A 27,544-nucleotide genomic window follows, 5' to 3' on the forward strand; every position below is an offset into this window, starting at 1 on the left:
GATTAACCCTAGTGCAGTCTTGGTACTGCCTGGAGCCAAGAACAGGAGGCTCAGGTGGCGGCAGAGAGGAGACCTGGGGAATCCTCCTCAGGCTAAGCTGAGGAGGCAGGAATGGATTGCAAGGATGAAGGTACTAGGAAGGCTCTGATCTCTTCACCATCCTACATCCCTCCCTGTTGGTCTGTCTCCAGCAGTGGTCCAGGCAGAGCCGGGCTGTCTGAGATGCTCCTGGTGGGAGACGGTTTTGCACAGACTCCTTTCTCTGATTCCTCTCCTGGGGATGAATCACTACTACATCCACCCCTCAGGTGGTTCCTCTCGAGGATCCTGATGTGGCCACACTGCCCCAGCATCTGCCACTTGCTTTCTCTGTCTCCAGGTTGGGACATTCATAGGATATGTCTCCCTGTCCTCTACCCTCTGGTTCCTAGATGTCACTTAGTCACTAGGGGATTGGAGGCTTTCTCCTTTGTAAGACAGACAAGTAGACATTTGTCCTGGAGACCTTCTGGCGTCATTCTGGTCCTTGTGGGGATCAGGGAATGAGGGACAAACACTATCCATAGTCTACCCATAGTGAGGCAAAAAGTGAAGATTCTTGTTGGAAAACGGGCTTATGAATCAAGGGCTTGCAAACCCATTCCTTCTCGTCCCCCTCAGGACCCTTGTTTACGTTGCATTTGGGAACAACAGACATCAGGGGGCAGGACAGTGTGGCATGACCTTTCCAGGGGAGACATCAACCAAATGTCTGTTCATCTCAGACAAGGCACAATGGCAGAGCAAGGAAAAGATTCCACCTGAGTCTAAGTGTATGAGCAGATGGGTTTATTGGGGTTACTTGTAGAGGTGGGGGATTACAGGCGTGTAGGTGACCTAAGTATTGCATTATCCAAAAGCCTCAGCTTTCACCAACTTCCTCCTGAGGGAGCGAGTGGAGTCACAGGCAAGGCCTGGAGACCCTTCTCATTTCTTCATCCCTAAGGCCCAGTTACCACATGTTTTTCTCATTTCATTGTGGTGGCCGTGGACCAGGTACTTTTATAGTCATCACAACTTCAGACCCATGAAGGCCATGGTCACATTACTTGGGGAACATAGTTGGACCCCCGCTGGCGGGTCTCTGCAGGTAGAGGGGTATACACAGACTTGAGGGGCAGAAAGATCCAGGGAGGCATGTGGCTTTTTGGCTGGGCTGGGGCGCTGCTGGGTGGGCCTGTGGAAGTCAGGGTAGAGCCCAGGGTAGATGAACAGCAAACTGGCAGTTTTAGAGATGTCTGGTTCCTAGGGTGTCTAGCATGGGAGTCAGGGGCACTGGGATGGTCACGGTAGAGGTCAATGAAGCAAGCGATAAATGGTAGGAAGAAAGGGAGGACCACAGTGGGCAGGTGGGCAGAAGGGAGATGGTGTGAGAGAACATATACATACATACATGCATACATACATACATACATACATACCATACACATACAAACATACATACACAGAGACATATAGACACACAAAGACATATATATATATATACATATGTATATGTATATATACATATGTATATATGTATATATACATATGTATATATATGTATATATACATATATATGTATATATGTATATATATATGTACCTATAGACGCACAAGTACACCTACAGACACACTACATACAAACATACAGGCACACACAGAGACACATAAACACGCATACACACACACACACTTACATAATACAGACACATATAGACACCCGTAGAAACACAGACACACACCATACACACACACACATAGATACACACACAGAGATGTACCCATAGACACACTACACACAAACACACAGACACATGGACACAAATACATACATACACACTTATATACAGACACATATAGACACCCACAGATACACAGATACATGCCACAGACACATACATAGACACACACAAACATATAGACACGCAGACACACCACAGATACATACACACACACACACACACACACACACACACACACATCTGGCCAGATACTCTGAGTATTTCTTGCTGAGGGCTGGCTGGTGTCACTTTCTGTCAGCCGGTGTGACCACTGATCTTTCTGGACTTCACACAGCGGCCTGTGGGAAGGAAGACATGCTTGTTACCTCAGCCTTTCCACAGAGCTGAGATCAGTCACCACACAGGAAGTGGAGGCACAGGGAGCACAGGGGCCATGGCTGGGTCTTGCTCCTTAGGGAGGACCATGTCTGCCCATGCCCATGTCTGTGACACTTCTGTCTGCCTTACATGCCCCTTACCTTTACTGGCCATGGCTTGATGGGGTTGCCGTCCCTGTCTACACAGCACAGGGCAGATGTGTAGGCTGCAGCCTCCTTGGCAAGCAGGTCCCAGCGGGCACTGTGGCCCAGGTTGCCTGTTGGGTCAGCTGGGTCCAGGATGACAGGCCTGCAATTGTACCCAGGCCCAGTCTTATTCCCAAAAAGTCCCCCTGTGACATTGGCTGGGCTGTCTCTTCTCTAATACTACAGGGGCCAGGGACAGTATCCAGGGACACCTTAGTACCCTAGGTACACTCTCTAGGGTAGGGGTAGAAAAGAAGAGACATATGGAGTGGGATGTAATGTCAGAGGCAGGAGGATTGTGAGTTTGGAACAGTCTGGGCTACATAGTCTATTCAGAAGGGGTGGGGATGAGGGGACTGGAGAGATTGCTTGGTGCTTAAGAGCACTGACTGCTCTTCCAGAGGACCTGGCTTCAGTTCCCAGTACCCACATGGGGTAGCCCACAACTTTCTGTAATTCCAGCTCCGTGGGTATGGTATACACACACACTGTGTGTGTGTGTGTGTGCGTGCGTGCACGTGTGTGTGTGTGTATACAAAACACTGCACACAAAAATTTTTTAAAAATCTTTAAAAGGGAAGGAAGAAAAGAAGGAAGGAGGGAAAAGCAGTTGCACATGCACCACTTTTTTCATGCTGTGCCCAGGCAGACATTACTAATCGCTCACAGTGCTGTGATCCCCCTTCTACAGGTGAAACAGGCATTGCTAATCAATTACAGCACTGATTCTACCACCTACCCTCCCGGCCTCCATGGTAGATACCATTACCCTAGCTAATGTATATCATACATTAGACTATTTCTCGGTATACACTGCTACTCTCCACAAGCTGTCAATGTAACATGAGTTTAAGGGACAATCTTGCTTATCGCCATCCTCTTTTCAGAGGTGGGTAAGATGATGAAGAATGTGTTTCTATAACCCAGACATTACTAATCACTCACAATGCTGCGATCCTCCCTTCTACAGGTGAAACAGGCATTGCTAATCAATTACAGCACTGGTTAGAAGGCTGCCAGTGTAAAGCTGCCAGATTTAATGAATGCGAACACTAGATGCCCAGTTGTATCTGAGTGTCTCAGGACTCGTGAATACACTGAAGTTTTGAGGCGGGGATCTTATGATGTAGCCCAGGAAGCTTGAACTTGGAAGCCTCCTACCTCATCCTCCTGATTTCCTCTCATTCTTTTATGTGTATGAGTGCATGTATGTATATGTACACATGTGCCTGCTGCCATGGAAGCCAGAAGAGGACATTGGGTCCCCAGGAACTGGAATAACAAAGATGGTTGTGAGCCACCATGTGGGTGCTGGGAATAGAGCCTTCTTCTCTGCAAGAGCAGCCAGTGCTCTTAACTGCCGAGCCATCTCTCTGTCCCTTCTGTCTTAGCCTCTTGAATATTGTGATTACAGATGTGCCTCATGGCATCTGCAACTTTTTTTATTTTGGCCAGGGTCTCACATAGCCCAGGCTGGCCTTGAACTTGTTTTATAGTGGAGGATGACTTTGAACTCCTGATCCTCTTGTCATGAGTGTTTTCATCACAGTCATGCACCACCAAACCCAGTTTAGGGGTGATTGGGATGGAACCTAGGGCTTCTTGCATCCTGGGCAACCCTCTACCAGCTGAGCCATATCCTGGCTCTCACATTAAATATAAAAAGTATATGCAGGTCCCAAATTTTGCGTGACAGCCACTCAGGCTAACACACTCTTGGTTTGCTCATACTTGAGCTGAACTTGGTGTCTTGTATTTATTTCATCTGGCAGTTACATTGACAGGTGACCCAGAAACTATCTCCTAAGGCACTAAAAGCACCACTCTAGGGAGCCACCCAGTTCTAGAGAGTGGACCCTGCCCTTCTGTCTTCTGCTTCTAAGAAGGGGGTACCGTGGGTCTGAGGTAGGGGAGTCTGGGGGTGACCAAACCTGGGCTTCTGAAGCTGCATCTTCAGGAAGTCCCCCACCGTCTTGTCTTCTGCACTGTAGTTGACAGTCCAATAGACGCGCAGCTGACGGTATTGGCCAATCAGCTCCAGAACAGTGCGGAAGCCCTCCGCCATGTTGAACTGGGGGTTCTGGCCCCCTTGCTCCCAGGCGTACACAGTCAGGAGCTCCAGCCCGTGCTGGGGGGGCAAGGAACCCTTTCCTTTGAACGTCTTGTTACACTGGGGAAGCAGGAAACAGGAAATGTGTAGGTCTACACTGGCAACACGCTACCTAATGCCTCCCACAGATTAAGAGAGAACCCTGGATTTGATAGATGGAAACCCTAAAGCTTAACTGAACATCCATGTGTGTCGGGTAACTGACTAGACATCACCCTTGACACACGGACTTAATTCATTAGCTCCACTTTTTATTTGAGGGTGTGTGTGTGGGTTGAGGTAGAGCTCAGAGTTTTATACACTCTAGGCAAGTCTTTTGCCAGCACCCCCCCAAGAATCTCCACCCCGGCCTACCACTTCTTATTTTGAGACAGGTTTTTGTCAACCTGGCCAGACTAGACTTGCACTTACTCGCTCTGCAGCCCAGACCAGTCTTGACTTTTTGATCTTTCTGCCTCAGCCTCCTTCGTAACTGAGACGACAAACCTGTACCAGACCAGGCTTGATCCTACTTTGTGGACAGGAAAACCAAAGTCCTCTGGGTAGAATGTGACTAACCTCACATGCTTCGTGTGTGGTCAAACAGACCCCTGTCTCCTCTAAGGAAATTACACAGGGCAAAGTACCTAATGAAGAAGTCATCTCAGAACCTTTGGAAAATCCCACCAGGCCCCTCCCATCTGGGAAAAGAAAGGTCATGGAGCACGTAGGCACCCCTCCCCTCCAAAAGGGAGAAGATGATTACATCCCTCAGGAAGACCACCTGCAGATAATCAAAGCCCAGAGCACATAGACACATTCCTCAGGGCGGACCGACCATTGGCAGCCCTCAGATAAGGTAAGCCCTTGTTACCTCATTCCTTAAGGACCAATCAGTTTAAAAGTCACAGTTTTCTGCCAATCACATTGTGCCTAGTGTCTATTGCTCTATTCTACCCCTGAAAGCTGTATAAAATCTGGCGGCCCTGGCTGCCTGAGGTCTTCACCCCTCCTTTGGATGCAGGATGACCCCAGCGTGCTGGAAAAATAAACTCCTCTTGCTTTTGCATCAATATCCAGCTTCACGTGGTTCACTCAGGGGTTCCCGGTGGCTAAGGCTTGTCAGAGTCTTACACTGGGACCCAGCCTGGCTGTGAGTGTTGGGGAGGGATAGGAGTGGCTGATGGTCCTTGTGACTAACCTGTTGGTACCAGTGTTTCACCAGGCGGATCAGGCTCTTGAGTTTGGTGGGACGGGAGCTAATGAAGTCCCGCTGCAGCTCCGTGAAACAGGTCGAGAACTCTCCTGCATTACTGTAGCTGTGGATAAGGTCTGTGTAGACCTGGGGATCAGGCCGAGAGCCGGACCTCAGCTGACCTGTAGAGAGGGAGAAGGTTAGAGTCACTCTGACTCCTGGGGAGCCCAGGTGGGCCAGCTTAGAAAGCTGGTCTGAGAGACCCTTAGTGTCTCTTGTGATTTGAGACCCACTGGGACATCACCAGGTGTTTGGGTGGGGTCATAGATGTGACACAGCCTAGCTTAGATTCCCCCATGGGACTGAGATTCTCTGCCTGGCTCCTTTTCAGCAACTAGTCTGCCCGTCATGGAGACAGATTAGGCTTTTGGTGTAGTGTCTTTAACCCTCTCTAATGCCTGTTCAGTCCTGTCTGGGAAGGGGCTCTGGTATCGTTAGATAAAACCTCTTCTTTGGGTAACAGGGCTGCTGAGGCAGGGGCCTGATATCACCATGCTGGCTCTGAGGACCTAAATAGGAACAGACCAGACGAATTTGTGTAAGAAGAACCAGAACCTACAAATGCCTGCCTGTCTCATTCAGTGGGTGCTGAGAAGTGAACTTGGGTCCTGTGGCAGTTTGAACAAGGATGCCCTCCCTGAGGCTGGGGAGATGACTCGGCCGTTAAGAGCACTGGCTGCTCTTCCAGAGGTCCTGAGTTCAATTCCCAGCAACGGCATAGTGGCTCATAACCATCTGTCATAGAATTTGATGCCTTCTTCTGGACTGCAGGTGTACATTCAGATAGAACACTCATACATATATTAAATAAATAAATAAATAAATAAAGAAAGAAAGAAAGAAAGAAAGAAAGAAAGAAAGAATGGCCTCCCCACAATAGGGTTATGTATTTAAATGCTTTGTCTCCAGATGGTGGGACTGGTTGGGAAAAATTAGGAAGTGTGGCCTTTTGTTGTAGGTGTGTCCCTGGGGGTGGGCTTTAAGGTTTTAAATTCCCACACTAAGCCCAGTCAGCCTCAGTCTCTCAGTCTCTCTCTTTCTCTCTCCCCCACTCCTGCTTCCCCTTCTCCTCTCCTCCTCGCTCACCTCCCCCTCCCCTTCCCTCTCTCATTCCTCTTCTCCCTCTCCCCCTCTCCCCCTCCCTCTCCCTCTCTCCCCTCCTCCTCCATCTTCTTCTCTGCCCCTCCATCTCCCCCTCTCTCTCCCCTTCCCCCTCTCCCTCTCTGCCTGGGGATCAAAACATAGCTCTCACCTACTTCTGCCTGCTGCCATGCTTCCTGCCATAATAACGGAGTAAGCAAGCCCTCAATAAACTGCTTTCTTTTATCAGTGTTGCCCTAGTCACGGTGTCTCTTCACCGCAGTAGAACAGTAGCTAAGACAGATCCTCCACAAGATCGCTACCTGCTCCTAATCACCAGGCCAAGTCTCCAGCCCCTTATCCAGCATCTATGTGGCAATCAACAAACGGTGCCCACCCCGCCCTACACAGCAGGAGAGTAGTGAGATGTCTGCACACCTCCCTTGCCTGTGACATGAGTAGGTGTGACCTAGTTGCACAGTTCCCTATGGCTGCCCGGAACCATCCTGCCTCTGTTCTTCCTCTCCTCCTGCCTGTGTCTGGAACCTCACCAAGAGCATCGAAGGCTGGCAGCACGTCGAAGTCCACGCTCTGGTCCAGCAGCGTCTGGGACGTCAGCGTGAAGCTGAGCACTCGGGGGTTCTTCCTCTTGGAGATCTCAAACTTGACGTCGAAGCTCTGCTTCTGCTGACACGCCTCCAGCTGAGCCTGGATCTCTGAGATGATCTCTGCCCGATGGCTGCCTTGCTCGGAGAACTGGCGGAAGCAGCTGAGGAACACCACCAGGTCAGCATCCGAGCGCCCTTGTAGAGCCGTGCCTTTGGCAGAAGACCCACCCTGGGGAGGACATAGAAGGTGGCTTGAACCCTGAAGTACCCTTTGATATCCTACAACATATATGTGTGTGTGTGTGTGTGTGTGTGCGTGTGCGTGTGCGTGTGCGTGTGCGTGTGCACACGTGTGGAGGCCGGAGGGTAGTGTTGATATCTCCATCGATCTCTATCACCATCATCACCACCACCATCATCATCACCATCATCATCATCATGAGACATCGTCTTGCACTGAGCCTGGAGCTCACCAATCCAGCTGTACTAACTGGCCAGCCAGCCCTGGGGTCTTCCTCTCTTGACCGCTGGAATTTGAGTATTGCGGGCATGCTCCGCCATGCTCAGTTCATAGAGTGCTGGGGATGGAATCCAGGGATGCCTGTATGCTGTGTAAGCCCCCTACCGTCTGAGGGACGTTCCCTCAGAGATAAGCAAATCCTTTAGCAGTCCTAGGGGCCGCCACAAAAGGAGACAGAAAGTCAAGCCGGTTTTGTACGTATTTGTGGAAATCAGACAGTTGGCTGTGGTCATTAGGGTTGTTGATACAACTTGTTTTTTGTTTTTTTTTTGTTTTTTTTGTTTTGTTTTTTGTTTTTTTGTTTTTTTATTAAGAAAGAAAGAAAGAAAGAAAGAAGCTGGGTGGTGGTGGTACATGCCTTTAATCCCAGCATTTGGGAGGCAGAGGCAGGCGGATTTCTGAGTTCGAGAGTTCGAGGCCAGCCTGGTCCAGGACAGGTGAGTTCCAGGACAGCCAGGGCTACACAGAGAAACCCTGTCTCGAAGAAAAAAAGAAAGAAAGAAAGAAAGAAAGAAAGAAAGAAAGAAAGAGAAAAGCAGATCCAAGAACCAGAGAGACTAGCCATCTCGGGTACCCAGTGGATGCCCCTGTCTCGCACTGTGCCTGCAGAGGGATCTCCTCCCCAGCTTCCAGCTGTATCCCCTGTCTCATTCCTTTGCTGTGGACAAGACCCACCACCAGGTAGCTGGAGAGGGGCCCCATCCCACAGAACCCCACCGCCACAGCTCCCTGGGTCTCACCTTGACCACCTTGAGCACCTTGATGGTAGAGTTCCGGAAGCAGTTTTCTTTCAGGAAGGAACATATGGTGTCCACTGCTCTCTTCACCTGACTCAGGAAATGGCGGTTGGGCTGGAGGAATTCACTGATGAACTTGTCCAGGTCCTCAGCGGGGGTTTGGTGAAGGAGGGCCGGCTGTGGAGAGAAACAGGCGGGGCTTGCTGGAGCAGGATGCGGGTCACACCAGAGTGTTCAGGATCCACAGAGGCTGACGCCCCCACAGCCTCCCACACCCCCTGTTCTTCTGCACGGACTGCCATGTCTTAAATAGTCACTATTTCCCCACCATTAAATGGGTGTGGCCATTCCTCCCTATCCCAGTGGATCTTACATGTTAAACGGAATAAGATCATATTGGATGTGGTCCACCTATGATTTGTCTTTCAAAGATCATGCATTGCATTCTCCATGGAGATGGGGGACCTTTAAAGATGGAGTCTTGTGGAAGGTGCCCGAAGTGAGCTTAAGGTGGTCCTCAGGGAACACTGAGCGTGTTCTGACAGGAAGATGTGACAAGAGCCAGCCTGGCCCTCGGTATCCTGGTGGGTGGCCTCTTGCCTTTGTGTTCCTTCAACACACATTCCCCCAGCTGTGACGGTGTCCATCGCAGCATCCTCCACACAGCCCAGTTTACGCCAGTGCCATAACCTTGAGCCACCTTTTCTGTAATGTTGCCTGGCTTCAGGTATTTTGTTATAGTCACAGAAGTGGATTAAGTAAGACCTTTGGGAGCTGCAGGTGGCTATGTCTTGGGTTTTTCTTCTCCAAATACAGAGCCTGACTATTTGACTGGGACCTTACATAGAGATGGGAAGTGTGTTGTTTTGTGTAGTTTTAGTTTTTAGCAGTCTGGCTTTGTCAACTTGACCAGCTAAGGATCATCTGGGGAAAGGGAACCTCAGCTGAGAAAAATGCCTCTATCATTCTGGCCTGTAGGCAAGCCTGTGGGACATTTTCCTGACTAAGGATTGATGCTGGAGGGCCCAGCCCACTATGGGCGGTGTCATCCCCTAGGCAGGTGGTCCTAGGTGTTCTGAGCAAGCCGTGGGGAGCAAGCCAGTAAGCAGCCTCTGCTTCTGCTTCCTGTCTCCAGGTTCCTGCCTTGTCTTCCCTCAGTGACGGGCTGTGTTGTGGGAATGTAAGCCAAACCAACGGTCTGCTTTTGGTTGTGGTGTTTATCAGGGCAACAGAAAGCAAATTAGATCAGGGACGCAGAAAAGGGGGAATGAAATGGGGATGTAGAACCCAGGGTTCAGCCAGGCACAGGCTTTGGTCTCAGGGAGCTTGGGAGTTGGGACTGCATCCCAGATAAAGGTAGTTTATTGACCCCAGGCATCACTTGAGCACTGGCTGGGATATGACCTCTTACAGAGGTCAGCTCTCCAGAGGAATGGCAGCTGACACTATCTGCCCTCTTAGCCACTGGAGAGGTGGCAGTGAAGAGACCTGGAGGGGAACCACCATGCTCTTCACTCCAGTGTCCTGTCTCTTTAAACATTTAGAAACATACTATTTATTATTTGGCATATGGTGTGTGTGTGTGTGTGTGTGTGTGTGTGTGTGTGCTGTACACACATCACAGATCATCTGTGGAGGTCAGAAGACAACTCTGTGGGATCAGTTCTCCCCCCTTCCCCCTTCGCGTGTGTTCTGGGAACTGAACTCAGGCTGTCAGGCTTGTGGGCAGGCACTTTACCCTCTGGCTCAACTCAGTGACCCCAGGACCCTGTCTCTTACCATCACATCCCAGGGTGGCACCAGAGTCCCATCCCCACTCTGAAGGCAGACGTGTGACGCCAGGGAAGCTGCCTCCTGAGCTAACAGCCTCCAGCTGCCCTGGGCCACATTCCAGGTGGGATCTGCAGGGTCCAGGACTAGAGGCCTGAGGACAGAGCAGAGGGAGGGAGGGAGGAAGGACAGTCAGTTATGAGCAGCTGGGAGGGACCGGAATGGACTTCCGGGACCAGAAGGAATGCTGGGTGGAGCCTAAGCCAGCTCTTGGGGCCCTTAACTCTAATGCTGTTTAATTGTGTTAATCGAATGGTCTCTGGGGTCCTCTGGGTACCCAAGTTCATGCTTCCTCGTCAGAATCCAGAGGCAAGCAGGGAGAGCGGGATGGGTGATCCAAAGCCCACCATGGCCTCTCCTTGGTACATGGACTCCAGCAGAAAATAGGGAGAGGGGACTGGGGTGGTCATTGGAGAGTATGCACCTGACTTTCAGAAGCTGGCCGAGGTGTGCTCTGATGGCCGGGTCCTGCACGCTGTAGTTGACCGTCCAGTAGACACAGAGTGACTGGTGCTGCTGGACCAGCCTCAGGACGGTCTGCAGGCCTTCAGCCAGGCTGAACTTTTGCTCTCCACAGCCTTGTTCCCAAGCAAAGATGGTCAGGAGCTCCAGGGCGTAGGCTGGGGGTAGAGCATTGCCTGCTGCCTCTCCTCCTTTATATCGATTGACAACCTGTCAACCAACCAGAGATCAGTCAGTGTGTACACCTACTCCAGGCTAGCCCTTGGGACTCAGGTGGTGTATGTAAAACAGAGCTTCAGAAGAACTGGGTCACAGAGACTGCTGGGTGATGCTTTGTGCTTTACAGATGGGGAAACTGAGGCCTGGAGGAGGGTTGTGACTTGTCCCAGGTCAGACAGTGAAATAGGGAGGTCAGATTTGAGTGATATTTTCTTTTCAAGAAATGTACAGGAACAGGGGCTTCAATGTGTCTACCATCGTATCCCAGCACCATCCAGGAGGCGCCATACATGGGTGCAGGCAGATGTTTGTAGAATACACAGTGATGTTGAACTAAGGTCTGCCGTCAGGGCTGCTGCACCAATCAGAACTAAGGTCTACCTTTAGAGCTGCTGGACCAATCGGAACTAAGACCAGCCTTCAGGGCTGCTAGACCAATCACTGAAAGGAATGTCAGTGATTATGAGGAGGCTGGGATGTTGCAGGTCCAGAACCTGGGTTTACTTTTAGCATCCTTGATAGCTGTTCATTGCCCAGCTCTAGGTCTAACTAAGCATCCTTGCGACTTGTCAAAAACCAGTGTTGACACCAGGGGTAAACTGAGGTAGGACATAGAGTCAGTGGACCAAAAGCGTGTAGTTCCTGGCAATTCAGTTCTCTTCTGCTCTTCTAGGGCCAGAGCTGGTGGCTTCTGGCAATGAACTCTCTCTTACTATTCTGGAGCCAAGGTTAATGTTTTCTGGCAATTGACTTCTGCCGATAGTAGCAGAGGATTATAAAAAGAAACTTAGTTACTTGGGCCTGCACTTCTCTATGACCAGGGAGAGACTCGGAACTCTTAACTGTTTAAAGTGGGTGGCAAGAAAGAAAAGGAAAGAGAAAATCACACACACACACACACACACACACACACTGGAAGAAGAAAAGCAGGCTCTAATAAGCGAGTTTCAACGAGCAAGGTGCAACAATTTCACATATGCATATATATACATATGTATGCATGTACATACACAATACACATATGTACACATATTTACAGTTATTGGGTAGAGCGAAGCTCTAACAAGTGGACTCTAACAACCTTTGTTTCTGCTTTTAGCTTTTTATAGGTTTTCAGACAAAAGTTCTCTATGTAAGAAAAAAATGACGTCACAGATGAAATGTTACACAAGAGTTACAACCCGACGCTGATAATAAGTTCAAGGCAGTTGTTTTATCTGTGACTTGTTCTATAAGCCCATTATAAGTTCAAAGCCATAGTTTTATATATCCGTGGGCTTGCTCTATCATGGCGCACACCTGTGGCCTCCTCCTTGGACCTGGCCTAGAATGAGTGTTTTTCTTTGATCAAAAATCTGTCTCAAGCCTATTTCTCTTCCTAGTGCAATATACTTGCTGGCAGTGCATGAAGATTTATTGACCTTCTTATCATGCAACCTTATTACTCTGTGAAGAGGGGACACTTTCTAATCTTGATCCTAACTTCATTATGTCTTTCCTGGCAAAACAACTAAAACCACCTCCTTAAGACTTTCTATCGATTGTTCCAACTTCCTAAAGTTATTTTAACCAAATCAGTCATTCTAGAAAGTCATCGATTCATTTAAACAGCATCGAGACAAAAAAGTACATCTTTCTATTGATTCCGCAGGAAATTTCCCCGATAGAGTGGGTTGAAAACCCAGGACCAATAGGTTACGTCACAGATATGAGGGTTTCGGGGGCGGCAGGCATGGAAAGGTGGAGCAACGAGAAGCAATCCTGAGACAGAGTTGCTGAGGCCCACGCCTCTTCAGAGCTCACCCATGGCAGCCATGCAGAGCAATGGCCCATCTCCAGGAAGCTTACTTACCACAGTCTCCCTTGCATGGCCCCTTTCAGTGACTGTTTACAGGAAGCCTTTTGAGATGCGCTGATTTAACAGTTAGCTTCCTCCTACCCAACCCAAAGGCTAACATGACTATCGATAGCAGGTGAGGCTGTAAGCAGAACTCTCCTCTTTGATGCTATCCACCATTATATCTGAGAACTGTTTTGATTTATTTATTTATTTATTTATTTATTTATTTATTTATTTGTAGCGTTTTTGAGATAGGGTCTCTCTGTGTAGCCCTAGCTGTCCTGCAACCCACAGAGATCTGCCTCTGCCTCCTGAGTACTGGGATTAAAGGTATGCACCACCACCCTTGGCTTAGGCTTTCTCTATTCTGTTACCATAAAATATCATGAAACTGTCCCCACGGAACATGGAATTTGGTGTCCTAAATCTGATGGCTTGTATCCCGGTCCATGTTAAACTAACTCTTACCCCTTTGAGGAGAGAGCTGGTTTTTGCTTTTGTTAAGGGCATGAATGTGAGCGAGCCCTCAGAGAAGGGCTTGCAAGGAAGAAGGTTCTAGAAACTGCTCATGATGCTGTACAACCTGAAAAGAGGTGGTGATGGCGGACCATCCTAGACACTTGGGGGTGAAGACTGTGATGGAGGTGGCTTCCTGGGATGGAGGAGAGGGAGGGTGGCTTCCTGGGAAGAGGGAGGGGGTGAGGTGGCTTCCTGGCAAGCGGGAAGGGGAGGGTGCTCACCTGGCGGTACCATTGTTTGACCAGTAGCATCAGGCTCTTAAGTTTTGGAGGGCGAGTGTTTATGAAGTTCCTTCGGAGCTCTGCGAAGCAGGCTGCGTGTTCCCCGGCCTGGCAGCCGCTGCTGAGGAGGGAGGAGTACACCTGGGGCTGAGGTTTGGCACCGGACTTCAGCGGTCCTGAAGAAGCACAGAACATGTGTGACACCAGTTCGCCCATACACTGATTAAGCTCAGTATTAATAACTCTACACTCCACCAGCAGTGAGCTATGAATCAAATAATTTAAGGACAAGCAATCTGTATTAGCACCATTGTAATATGCTACAGGCTGGCCTGGAACTTGCAGCGGTCCCCCTGCCTCAAGCCGTACAAGATTATAGGTATATAGCATCTGGTTCATAGTTTGCACTACCTCCCTCCTGCCCTCCCTGACTCTGCAATGAGCTATGGGGCTAGACAGGCCTGGGTTCAGATCCAAGCTGAGTGGATTGTCTCTGGGCCTCAGTTTTCTCATGGGTTAAAGGGGCCCAAGAGGCTGGAGAGATGGCTCAGTGATCCCATTTGCCGGAACTCCCAGTAACAAATCACAAATGAGGAAGTGGGCCAGTGCAGCAGAGGAGGTGTCTCAAGGATGGGAGGTTTAACACTTTAATAACTGGGGGGCTGGAGAGATAGCTTGGCGGTTAAAGACACTTGTTTTTGCAGAGGACTCAGGTTCCATTCTCGACACCCACTGGGCGGCACACAACATTGTGTGACTCCAGCCCTGGGGATCTGGCGCCGCTTTGTGGCTCCTGCCGGTACTGCATGCATGTAAGTAAGCACACATGAAACAAAAATTAAGAAGGAAAAAAAAATCCAACAATTTGAAACTGGACCTAGATTCACACATCTATGGTCCCGGAAGACTTGGGAAGCTGAGGCAGGGGGATGGCACTCAGCTTGCATATTAAGACCCAGTTTAAAATAAAATGAGTGGTGAAATCAAGGGAACAGTGGAACTGGGACAGGTGACCCCAGGACAGAGAAGAGAGAAAACAGGGAGGTGACATTAAAACAGCAGCACTGGGGGCTGATGCTGGAAAATGTTTGATGATTGCTTTAAGATCTCCCAGGGATGATTTTCAGTGCTTGGTGAATCCCAAGGAGTATGACAGGTGCCCCTTGTTCAATGGTTCCCGGTTCCCTGGGACCCACAACTGCCTTACCCACAGCATCGAAAGCAGGCAGCACACTGAGGTCTACCCGGCTGCTGAGGTCAGTGGACACCAGCTGGAGCTGCAGAGCATTGGGCTTCTGTTCAATAAACTGGAGGCTCAGTCCAGGCACCGGATTCTGACACCAATGCTGCAGCTGGGCCTGCATGTCACACAGGATCTCTGCCTGATGGGACTTGTGGCCCTTGAAGTCCCTGAGGGTTTTATAAAAGATGACCAGCTCCACATCACAGCTGCCCCTGAGGTCCGTGCCACGGCCGAATGAGCCACCCTGTGGAGGGAAGAACAGCTCAGACCTTGGAGTCTGCAAGAATCCCAACTCCAGGAACCTGGAAGTCATGCCAGGGGGGTGGCCTGGGGATGTGACTTTTCCTGATGTTTGGTCTGAATCTTAGGAGAGTCCCGCTGTCCAACCTTTTAGATCTGAGCTGTATCTGAGGATCCTGATTCTAGGTCCACTGTGGCAGACCAGTGGCTGCTAGCTGCGGAGGGAGTTGAGGCAGTGACCCATATTGTCCCCATCTGTGGCCTCTAAGCACATCCAGGCAGCAGGAGGCAGATGTGTATGTCCTGGAGGCTAGTGAGGCTGTGTGTGTTCTGCTTGCCTGGCCCAGTCAACCACTCAGCTTTCACTCAGGAATTTAATTCACTACAGTTGGTAAACAGAAAGTCCCTGGCCTTGGGCTTTGCTTAGTACCTACTAGGGAGGGAAGGGGCTGGACACTGGATACACTGGCTCGTGTGTGTGTGTGTGTGTGTGTGTGTGTGTGTGTATGTGTGTGTGTATGTGTGTGTGTGTGTGTGTGTGTGTGTGAGAGAGAGAGAGAGAGAGAGAGAGAGAGAGAGAGAGAATCTATAAAGTCCAGGCTGACCTTGAACTCAAGAACCTCTTGCCTCTGCCCTTCAAGTGCTGGGATGAAGGGTGTATACCACCAGGCTTGGTGAGACTAACTTTTACAAAAAGTACTATGGGTAGGCATTGGACAGATCTTAGCAGAGGGAAGGGGTGTGAGAGCTGAGGCTGGGGGTGTGAGGGAGAGCATGTACCACGAGAGAAGACCTGACTACAAGCCCCCTGGTGAGCCTGGAGCTGGTAAAGCAGGGCAGTGTGAGGCCAGCAAGGGTTAGAAGCAGACAGGACCAGCCCTGCAGCCCTCAGGAGAAACACAGAAGATTCTGAACGCAAGAGGGGAGTGATCCAATTGTTTTAACAGGAATTTGAAATAGCAAAATACTAGACACCTTATCAGGGGGAGCAATTGCCTGGGTTGGCAAGGCTCAGGCATCAGTCAAAAACACACCAAACCAACAACAAAACCGTGTTGTTAAAAGTAGAGCAAGCCAGATGTGGTAGGCCATACCTGCAACCCCAGTTCTGGTGATGGTGAGGTGGGAGGAGGACCTGGAATTTGAGGCTAGCCTGGGCTACATAGTGAGTTCCTGGCTAGCTTGGGCTACATGTGAGACCCTATCCCTCCTCTAAAAATTCCAAACATTGAAGAAGAGGAGGAGGAAGAAGAGAAGAAAGAAGAGGAGGAGGAAGAGGAGGGAGAAGAAGGAGAGACAGGGAGACAGATGGGAGATGGGGGCAGACATCATGGGTTGGGGGAAAGGAGATGGAGATAGACTACTACAATGATGATGATGACAATGATGAGGAAGAAGGAAGAGGAAAAAGAAGAGGAAGAAGAGGAAGAGGAAGAAGAGGAAGAAGAAGAAAGCAAAAGCAAGCTTAACTGGTTTGGTTTCTGATGGCATCGAAATGTGGCCACAATGCTGGATGAACATGTGTGGGACCATGAAGGGTAGCCTGGTTCCCCGTTGAACTAAGGCTAGAAACCCTGGAGACCCTGAAGGGACAGTAGGCACTTTGCCTGATTCCCAGGCACCAGACCCCTGTCACTAGCCACAGCCCTCCATAGATTTGTGACCATAAGTCATGTAAGGGCAACGCCCCAAGCCCCTCCATAGGTAAGAGGGTAAGAGGATGTGACCTGTGGTCACATAGGCTCAAGACAGATCTCCATTTTAACGAGGTACCTAAAGGCCTGGAGGCTTAGCCAATAAGCTTTCCTTCCCAGACACTCCTCCCTGCAAAAGGTATTTAACCTCAGGCCCACCCTGAGAAGTGGGGTAAGGTTTTACTCATCCACTTACTGCCATGATAATAACTGTCTTAAAACCATGGACTGGCTCTGTTCATGGGGATCCACCGTGGGGGGCCCATAGAGAAGGCTTTCACCTATAGAGCCATTGTCTAATCTCCAGTAGAAGGCCTTTCTGTGCTCCCAGCCATGGCCGCTGCCAAGCCAAGCCCAAGCCACCACCACCATCAAGCCAAGAATTTTCCCCACAGGACCAGCCGAAGCTCCCCTGTCCCCTGCCCCAGCCCACTTGCCACAGGCCAGATCCAGTTCTTGAGCCCCCACTCTACTCTCAGCTCTTCCATGACTCCCAGTGGCACCTAGGTGTCTAAGAGCCTGAGAAACCGATGGCCCCCAGCCTCCTTGTAGGCCCGGAGACCCTCAAGCCAGCTCTGACTGTCCTGTGACTTAGACTGTGCTCCCCCACCCCTGGGGTGGTGTCCTGTGCCTTCCCTACGGCCCAACACCCACCCAGTGACAATGTGGGGTAAGTATGGTCAACTTCCCCTGTCCTGCCTCCATGAGTGGCTGAGCCCTGTGGCAGAGAGGACCTATAACCCTATAAACATGCCCAGCACAGGCTCCTGCAAGTGTGGGAACATCAGAGGGCAAGCCAGGCTAGCCATGACATAGGATATATGGAGTTACCAGAAGTTACAAACAGCTTTGATTTACACAATTTCCAGCTTAAAATAGAATGTGACTACATTTTAACCCAAGGAGTATCTGTTTGTCTATACCCAGACAGCCACACCTCCTAGGTCATCCAGCTCCCCTGGCCATCCTTGGCTCTGTTGAAGACCCTCCCGGACCACCGTGGTTCCCCAGGGGCATCCCAGTGGCACCTTCACCTTAGGACTCACCTTGATGACCCTCAAGACTTTGTGGACACACTTCTCCCGGAGGCAGCACAGGATGGCGTCGATGGCCTGCCTCACCTGCTGCTGGAACTGGGGACTTGGCCTAAGATGGTCCTGGATGAAGGAGTCTAGATCCTTGCTGGGGATCTGTGACAGATCTGGGCCTGTCCTTGACCCAGTGGTGGAGATACTAGAGTGGCCAGGAGGCATGTTTGAGGACGCTGTGTTCTGGGCGATCCAAATGTGACTTGAGATATTATTCAACATTGTTTCACTGACAGTCTTTGGGTGCTTTGCTTTCTTGAGGCTCTTGCGGGTTTTACTGACTGTTGGGTTGGGTGTAGCAGGGATCTTGGTGGCTGCTTCTGGGAGTCCTGGAGCTAAATTTGAAGGCTTTACGTTCCTTACTTTTGGCCGAACAGCAAGGTGGCCATTTTTGTCTTTAAGGACCTGGTTAGACCATTGATGGATGGGATGGCCCAAATCTGAGATCCCAGCACATGGAAGGCCCTGGAAGGTGATGACCAAGCCTTATCAGCTAGAACAGAAGCGTCTCTCACCACCCAGCCTTTCTCCCAGCCTGCCTGGTCACAGCTGAGGTGACTGAGGCTTAGGGAGGGGGAGGGAGTCATGGGAGATATGGACCTTGGTACAGAGCAGGCCAGATGCTCTGCTGGAGAGACAGCTGTGAGGAATTCTAGGTGGACAGACATATCCAGAGAGCGGAGGGTACCACAGGCAGCCCCAGGCTGCTGTACCCCACAACCCTTGTCACATCAGAACAAAGCCTGTGGTTCCCTGGTGTTCCCTCACTCACCGGCCCCTCCCAAGGCTGCACAAGGACTCCTGAGGCCTGCTTGAAGCACTGCTGGCTAAAGCTGGTTTCTGCCTCCTTGGCCAGCACATCCCAGTGCCAGGCTGTCCCGTTACCCACGTCCCACGTTGGGTCAGCTGGATCCAGGATCACGGGCCTGTAATTCCAGAGACAAGAAAGCTCCAGGGAGTCTGAAGTGTCAGAGTCAGGGCAGTTCTGACACTCACTCCAGCTTTGCCCTTCCAGACTCAAGGGGAGGTTTCCTCATTTGCATAAAGATGACATCACGTGCTTTGCAGGAGTCTTCCCTCCCCCCCACCATCCTGAACTCCAATGTGGTGATTTGAATGAGAACAGTCCCTCATAGACTCACATATTTAAATATTTAGTCCCCAGTTGGTGGAACTATTTGGAAAGGATTAGGAGGTGTGGCCTTGTTGGAGGAGGGGTGTCACTGGGCATGTGGGTGAGCTTTAAGGTCTCAGACTCTCCCTTCCCCAATCCTGCCTCCCCCTGACCCCCAGCTCCCTCCTGCCTGAGAATCAGGGTGTGAGCTCTCATCTCTTGCTCTAGCACCGTGCCTGCCTGCTTGCCTGCTGCCATGTTCCCTGCCATGATGGTTTCACGCTCTGGAACCGTGAGCCCCAATTAAATTTGCTTTATAAGTTGCCATGGTCATGGTGTTTCCTCATAACACTAGGAAAAAAAAAAAAAAAACCAACCCAGAACAAAACTGAGGCATCCAGCTACAAAGCAGAGGTACACGGGAGAGCCAACGGTGTCCACCCCAGGGACTCTAATTCATACCTCGTTCTAGGCCTGCACATTCATTCATTTGCTTCATATGTACTGATGCACACGTGACTGTCTCTAACCGCCCTGCTCATGATTCTTCCCACAAACAAGCTCCAAATCCCTCCCCTGTCCCCCAAGGAGCAGAACGGAACTCATAGCATGACGAGTTCACACAAACACGTTCCGTCAGTGACGGAAGAGTGAGTCACAATGTACAGATGGATCATAGAAACTCAATGAGAAGGAAGAAAAGCCAGACCCAGCAGGGCGTGCTGCTAGATTCTCTCCACTAGTACTAAAGACCAGGCAAGACTCTGGTGTTACCTCTGGGGTGCTGCTGCCTGGGAGGGGCCCCCTGGCAGACTGGACATGTTCTGTGGCCTGAGTGGTGGCTTCACAGGTGTGACCTGCCATCCATGTATGACTGTCACATGTTGATTAAGCATGTAGATTAAACTCCCCCCAAGTATTTAATCAGCCAGGACCAATTCATTCCCCTAGTGTCCAGGACAGGACAGCAGACAGTGGGAGCCGAGGGAATACCTGGGTCTCTTAAGCTGCCTTCGCAAGAACTCCCCAACCACAGGGTCCTCAAAGCCGTAGTTTTCCGTCCAGAAAATGCAGAGGTACTTGTTGTGTTGGATTAAGGCCAGGACGGTCCGGAGCCCTTGGGCCAGGCTGAAGGAGTCCTTCCTACAGCCCTGCTCCCAGGCAAAGATGGTGAGCAGCTCCAGGGCGTAGCTGGGGGGCAGTGTGGCCCTCACGGTCTGTGTCTGCACCTGTGAACCACAGGGAGGGCTTGGCTTAATATGGGGGGTGGAGCTGGGGTTCATAGCACCCCACAGTCCATTTCTTCCTCAGCTTACGTCAGGATCCAGCACCCCCCAATCCTTCTCCCCCACCCGGAGTCTTTCTCATCTACCTACTGTGGGATTTCAGACTGACAGGAGGAAGCAGGAAGGAATGAAAGTCAAGCCCCAGAAGGAAGGTGGCCAGACAGGAGCCAGCAGATCACTTTTCCCCAAATAAAAAGAGGCAGGCCTGGGGCTCAGTGAGATTGCAGAAGATGAGACACTCAGTACCCAGGATACAAAAAAGCCATGCTCCGCAGGGTAGACTGGGTGGTTGTGTTTTACACATTCCCCTGGGCCCCGTCTCTCCTCCGCTGGACACAAGACTTGGGAGTCTGTATTGCATCCTTGGGACCCCACACACTAGGGAGGGAGGAGCCCACGCTCCTAAAGGAGACACACTGGCTCTCCAGAAGTGACTTGTCTGGGTGGAGGTGGCCAGCAGCCCTGCCAGTACACTCCCCTTATCTCTGGGCGCATGGCACATAAGTCTGGGGACATGGGCACCCACCACTCAGGTATTGGAAGAGTATTCTAGAACCCAGGATGCCTGGCTCCATAGTTTGCTCTGATGTTCTCTTCCCTTCCAGCCTCCCTTCTTTACGAAAGAGGGTCCCATGTAGCCCAGGTTGTCCTGAGATTTACTATGAAGACCCAGGTGATCTTGCACTCAAGGTCTACCTGCCTCTCCCTCTGAGAGCTGGGATCACAGCTGTGTGCCGTGGCAGCTGGCTCTCTTGGTTGGTTTGTTTCAAGAGAGTCATGCTATGCGGCCCACACTGGCTTCAGATGTCCAATCTTCCCCCTTCTCCTCCTCCAGAGTTAGAGTTCAGAGACATGCATTTGTGCCCGTAGAGACTCCATGTCATGTAGGAGGAGCCCAAGACATGTGTGTTCATTTATTGGCAAGTGACAGAAGCAGAGGCCCAGAGGAGTCTGGGAATTTGCCCAAGACCGAACAGCAAATGAAGATCTGAATTAGAATTCAGGATCTTTTCACACCCAGACCTGTCTACAATGAGTGGTTTCCTGGAGCCAAGATATGTGGCCAAGGATTTGGGGGGAGCTTCTTCCCTCCTCTCCAGGCAGAAGCAGAGCACCCCACAACCCACTTTCCATCAGAATTTGCAAAACAAGTGTGAACAGATCAGGAAGCCATTCCGAGTCTGGGAAGGATCTGAACTCATTACATCAAGAAAGCCTTTTGACAGGATTCATGGGAGATTCTTGTTAGAAAGTGAATTTTGGGAAAGACATCTTAAGATTCCCATAGAATGAATCATTCAGAGGAGAAATGATTGTACCTGCTGACATTGAAATCCAACTATTCTCAGTGAGAAATGCCGCTTAAAGACAGCAGAGGGTATAAACCACAGACCGGGAAACCGCACTCTCATTATTGTAAGTAAATAAAGGTCAACACCCATAATATGTAAAGAGCACCCATAAATCAACAAGAAGTCAACTCACAAGAGAAAACCATAGACAAAGAACAGAGTAGGTGCTTCCCAGAAAGAGAATAAAACGGCCACTAAGAAAAACAAACCAACCAGTCTTAGGCTACAGGCAGGAACCCTCCCTCTCCCCCCCCCCAAGCGGCCTCACCTGGCGGTACCAGTGTTTGACCAGCAGGATTAAGTTCTTAAGCTTTGCTGGGCGAGTGTTCACAAAGTTCTTTCGGAGCTCTGTGAAGCAGGCAGAGTACTCCCCGGCGTGGCAGCGGCTGCTGAGGAGGGAGGAGTACACGTTGGGTGTTGGCTTGACTCCAGAGCGGGGCTGTCCTGGGGGCATCAAGGGCAGCAGGTTAGGAAGACACAGAGGATACTGTGGGCGCTGAGCTCAGCCCCTCTCTGGAGCTGGGGCGAGGCTAGGGGCTTGGAGACCGGGATGTGGGGGCTGAGGAAGAGTAGGATTTCAAGGTGACTAAACAGACAGGAGCTTCCAGCTAAGACACGGGTGTCAGGAGCCTGGCTGTTGTGGCCAGGAATTGATCACAGCGAGGTACAGGCACTGGCCCCGTACCTTTGCCCTCATTCCCAGCTGTGGACGGAAGCGTATTTCAGGATAAGTCTAGCATATCATAGGTGGAGTATCTTAGAGAACTCAAAATTCTTAACAAAGGCACCAAAAGAGGATTTTCACCAGCCTGGGTCATCACAGAAACCTTTGCTTTTAGGGCAATCAGAGCGGTCCAGTGAGGACCAGGCACCCGCTCCAGGACCACAGAGCCAGCCAGGCCTTTCTGGCTCCTCGGTGATGAAAATCGATATATTTAGACAAGAAACCAAGATCCAGAGAGGGCTAGAGGCTCGCCTTGGTCACACAGCAAGTGGGTAGAAAGTCAGAAGGCAATGACCAATCTTTCTCCTAAGGATGATGCCTCCAACTCTGGACCAGGCCGGGGGCCCCTCACCTAGGACATCAAAGGTAAGCAGCAGGCTAACATCCATCCAGTTTTCTTGGTCTGCCGATGCCAGACGAAACTGTAAGACCCTGGACACCTTTGACTCAGAAAACTCAAAAGTCAAACCAGGCCCAGGGTGGCTGCCCCAGGATTGCAGCAACGTCCGAATGGCACTCAGGGTCTCTGTGTGACAGGTCTTCTGGTCCTCAAAGCTCCTGAAGCAGTTGAGGAAGATGACGATTTCAACATCGGTGCCACCCCTGAGAGCTGTACCTCGGGCATAGGCTCCTCCCTGTGAAGAAGTGAGACAGTTGAGGACCGCACACTCCAGTGCTACTTCCCACAGGGGCTCCTGATGGACTGGGTAGGCCGTGAGGGATGGGGAGGGGCCACCACGTAGCTCTTGGCATCCACACCAGGTAGAACCCGGGTCCTGCTCACTCATCCGGGCTTGAGCTTGGGAGAAAGACTTTAATCTGTAAATGAACGCCTGCCGTTGATGCTGAACTCCGGTCCCACCAACCCTTTCCTAGTTTTAAAATGTCTTATTTATTTTTATTTCCTGTGTCTGGGTGTCCTGCCAGCACATATGTATATGTAGTGTGTGTGTGCCTGGTGCCTGCAGAACCCAGAAGAGGGGTCCTGGATTCCCCCCGGAACTGAAATTCTACACAGTTGTGAGCTGCCAGTTGTGAGTTGTAAGTGCTGGAAAAAGAACCCAGGTCCTCTGTGAAAGCAGCCAGAGGCTTGAACCCCCGAGCCATCTCTCCAGCCCCCTTTTCTGATTGCATTTGTGTGCATGTTTGCATGTGTGGGCACATGAGTGAATGGGGGGTGTGTCTCCATGTGCCTGTGTACAAGTGTACAAGTGCTTGGGTGTATGCGTGTGTGCACACACATGTGCACATGTGTGAGTGTGTATGTGAGTGTGTGTGTGCATGGGTGTGTTTGTGTGTGGGGGGTGCATGTGTATCAGTGCTTGTGTGTATGTGTGTGTGTGTGTGTGCATGTGTGTGCATGTGTGAGTGTGTGCATATTTATGTGTGTATGTGCACACACATGTGTGAGTGTGTATATATGCATGTGTATGTGTTTGTGTGTATGTGTGTCTATGTGTACGTGTATGTCTGTGTGTGTGCACATGTGTGTATGTGCATGGGTGCTTGTGTGTATGTGTGTGAGCATGTACACATGTATATATGTGTTCACGTGTGTGTGTATGTGTGTGCTTGTATGTGCTCGTGTACTCATGTGTGTGTCTCTGTGTGTGTGTCTGTGTGAGTGCACATGTGTGTATGTGCATGGGGTGCTTGTATGTATGTGTGTGTGCTCGTGTGTGAGTGTGTGTATGTGTCTGTGTGAGTGCGTGTGGAGGCCCCAGGTTGATGTCAGGAAGCATCTCCCTCACTGTGGGAGGATCCCTGGATCAAGCCCAGAGCTCTCCAATAAGGCTGGTTTCTCTGCCCAGCTTGCTCTGAGGATGCCCTGTGTCCACTTTCCAAGGCCTGGACCACAGGCTACCACACCCGCCTGGCATCTGTGTGGCTTCTGGATATTTGACCTCCAGGCCTATGCTTGTGTAGCCCTAACCACTGAGCAGTCCCTCCAGTCTCTGTTCTCAACTCTTTAGAGCCAACTGTGGTCGGGAAGTTCACGGGCTTTGTGGCAGCAAGTACAGAAGTATGCTGTGACAGGCCGGTGTCCAGACCTTTCCGAAGGTGTTTGGATCTCTAAGCTTCCAGCCTGAGGACTCTGGAAGGAGACTTCCATCCCCCATGCCCTGTACTCTGTATCAGTCGGCTGTTATCTGCTCTTAGCACACAGTCGCCCTGGTGTGGTCAAATATGGTGGCAGATACCAGCACATGAGCCCGATCATAGGACGGGAAGAATCAGATGAGGCCCAGGCCCCATACAATCTGGGGCCCTTGTCACCCCAGTGATGACAAGGCCAGGCCCCTCACGACTGATCCTCTGGTTGTGTGTGAAGAAATAGGAAGTAGCAGAGGAAATGACCACTGGGCAGCTTCCAGTCTCACATGTGAGCACCTCCCTAAGGATGCCGGGAAGAAGGTGCTACCATACCCTCATCTTGCAAAGGAAACTCGGAAAGCCAGGGAGGTTGCTTCTGTCTCTCTTCCCTGAATCTAAGACAGAAGAGGAGTGTTGAGGTTTGGTCTTGCTGGCCAGCTCAATGCTGAGTGTGGGACCCCAAGACCTGGAGTCTGCACGGAGACCTATATGACCCTGACCCCAAAATTATTTTTGATTGGTGAATAAAAGATGCCAGCAGCCAATAGCTGGGCAGAAGAGACATAGGTGGGCTTGGGGTCAGAGGAGAACCACAAGGAGAAGAAGAAGATGGTGGAGGAGTAGAAGCTGCTGTGGGGTGGGTGAGCCATAAAAAAAGTGGCCCTGAGGGCTGGCCAATTAGAGCTAAGAGCAGCCCAGATGAAACATAGTAATAACTTAGAGTTATCAATAGGAAAGTAGATTCTGACAGCATAGAGGGTAGATACCTGCCCAGCTCTCGTGCTGCTTAAGGCTTATTGTAAATATGAAGATTGTGCGTGTCTTTTATCTGGGAACTAAATAATCAAAGGCGAGGTAGAAAACTCTGCGTTGGGATTAAAAATCTCTACAACGGAAGGGGCAGGAGGGGGTTCCAGCTGACACCTCAGTGGTGCAGTGTGGGTCTTCTCTGCCCATCCTGCATAAAGCTCAATTGTGGTTTTCAAACCCATCCCATGGGTGGTCTAAAGAGGTCTTGCCCCGTGAACCCAGTTCCTTCCACCCCCCACCCCCACCCCCCCAATTCTCTTTGAGTGGTTGAAAGAAGGATTTTATAGCTTGTGGTGGCCTATAGTGGCCTCTGGTGGACCACACCTGTAACCCCAGTACATGGAAGCCAAGTTAGGTCTGAAATAGTGGCTCGGTGATGTTCACATCACTCACAGCTCATCCCCCGCTCCCCTCAGAGGACCTAGAGGAATTCTCTCCTAACTGCTCCTGGCCTGAGGTATACAGCTTGGGAGACTGGGAGGAAAGGAGAGCCCATGCAGCTTCCACAAGGCCTTGTCCCTGCTGGTGAAGACTTTTCAGTGGGGCTCACTTCCCTAGGCTCAGTATGGAAGACCAATAGATTCACTGTTTCCCCCAGAGTGCCCTGTGGTGAGATTGTTTCTTTGTTAGTCCTTGGGACCTTAGGAGGAGGGATACATGTTGCTCGCATCCCCATCCCCTGGAAGGAGTTCAGCCACACCTGAGATGCAGAAGCAGGCTCCGCGCCTCCCAGGCCCCAAGCCTCCTTCCATTCTCCAGCTCAGATGCAGCCTCAGGAACCGGCAGGTGAGCTGAGACCTACCCAGGACAATCTCTAGTCTCACTATGCCCCTCCTAGGTCCCTACGATGCCCCTGAATCAGCAGGTTTACCCAGGGTTAAGGCAGCTCACGGTTTGTCTCCCCCAGCTCTCTGAGCTGCCAAAGGTTATAGCTCAGCCTGGCAGGATGCTCCAGGGACACAGTGTGGCTCAGAGTACCAGCTGAGCCCCATGTGGCCTCAGTTTCTCCACTCCTAAAGCCTGCAGTCATCCCTACCTCAGGCACCGTGATGTTGAGAGAGTCTGTGTGCTTTAACCAGGTCTTGCTCTTTTTCTCACAGACTGGGTCTCAGCGGGTGTGGGTGTGTGATCCCCCAGCCTCAGATCAGCGAGGCTCAGGCAGTGTGAGGTCTAGAGTCTGAGTATGTGAATGAATGGGACAGCCTCTAAGAGAGAATAGGAAGCAATCAGGTGACCTGGCACACCCTTGGCTGGACCTTTACCCTGAAGTGTAACTTGGTTTTTGGTGTGTCTGTTTTCCCACAGACTGGTTGGTTACAGCAACACCTGAGCCTTCCCTCAAGAAGACCCTGAAGGTGTCTGTGTTGGGGTGCCCCACCCTCTCACCTTGGCGATCCTTATCACCCTTGGTCTTTGTGACCCTCGGGCTCCGTGCTCCCGTAGGGCGATGTCCAGGGACCCCAGAGCACTTCGTATGGCTGCTGTGAAGTCAGGGGCTGGGTGCAGGCTGTGGGCCACCAGCTTGTCCAGAGCTCCGGCTGGTGTGTGATACAGCTCCATGTTGACCCGTGCCCTCAGGAGAGTTTCGTTTCTCTCTGGGCTTCTTGAGGTGCTCCTGAGCTGACAGTGGGGTGGGGCGTGTCGCCTGAGTAATCTCCCTCGAGCTAGCCTCATTTACTTTCATTTTCTCCTCCCTGCCGAGTTCCTATCTTCCAGCTCAGGGCGTTGTTGAGATTATCCGTTTATGGCTCTGTTGTTTCCTGGTGTGACTTCTGACCCTCTGGGCAGCCTGGCAACATTGGGACCAGGCTTACAGGTTCCCTAAGTCTGCTGAGGCTTCCTGACCTCCTATTTGGGGACCCAAGACAGGCTGCCACAGAGCACCTCAGAGCCAGGCCTGAGGAAGCAGAGCCCCCACACTCCTCCCCCACCTCAGTTCTCATCTATTGTTTTGGTGTGCTGCCCTGTGTTAACCTCTTTGGGCCTCAGTTTTTCCATCTATAAAATGGGGTTATATTTATGAGCTGCCATTAAACGTCTGGTGGTGGTCTAAACATAAATATCAACTCAATTCTCTGAAAAGCTTACAAAGTGGTGGTACAACTGTCTTCACTGTAGAGAAAGGGGGTAGACAGAGAGGTTGAATAAGTCACCTAGCATTACACAGTACGACTCTCAGAGTTAGAATTTGAA

The 27,544-nt window shown here is 50.8% G+C and overlaps 1 protein-coding gene across 2 annotated transcripts; it reads right to left on the minus strand.

Annotated features, from left to right (window-relative positions):
• Nucleotides 1-1,935: 1,935 nt before the first annotated feature.
• On the minus strand, nt 1,936-26,925 carry Oas3 (2'-5'-oligoadenylate synthetase 3). Of its 2 annotated transcripts, XM_028753915.1 has the most exons (16): nt 26,738-26,925; nt 22,800-23,082; nt 21,992-22,167; nt 20,079-20,314; nt 18,744-18,897; nt 17,930-18,436; nt 14,914-15,193; nt 13,707-13,882; nt 10,870-11,117; nt 10,395-10,539; nt 8,619-8,792; nt 7,302-7,587; nt 5,617-5,792; nt 4,258-4,496; nt 2,282-2,429; nt 1,936-2,101 (listed from the first exon to the last, which is right to left on the minus strand). In XM_028753915.1, exons 1-16 carry the CDS (start codon nt 26,909-26,911, stop codon nt 2,090-2,092), a joined length of 3,414 nt encoding a protein of 1,137 aa, XP_028609748.1. In that variant the 5' UTR covers nt 26,912-26,925; the 3' UTR covers nt 1,936-2,089. The 2 variants fall into 2 exon arrangements, with proteins under 2 accessions (XP_028609748.1, XP_028609747.1); XM_028753914.1 differs by lacking the exon at nt 1,936-2,101 and having other exon boundaries at nt 2,267-2,429.
• Between the last annotated feature and the right edge of the window lie 619 nt (nt 26,926-27,544).

Source organism: Grammomys surdaster, unplaced genomic scaffold, assembly GCF_004785775.1.
Source record: "Grammomys surdaster isolate TR1022 unplaced genomic scaffold, NIH_TR_1.0 125976, whole genome shotgun sequence".
In the NCBI taxonomy this organism is placed as follows: Eukaryota; Metazoa; Chordata; class Mammalia; order Rodentia; family Muridae; genus Grammomys; species Grammomys surdaster.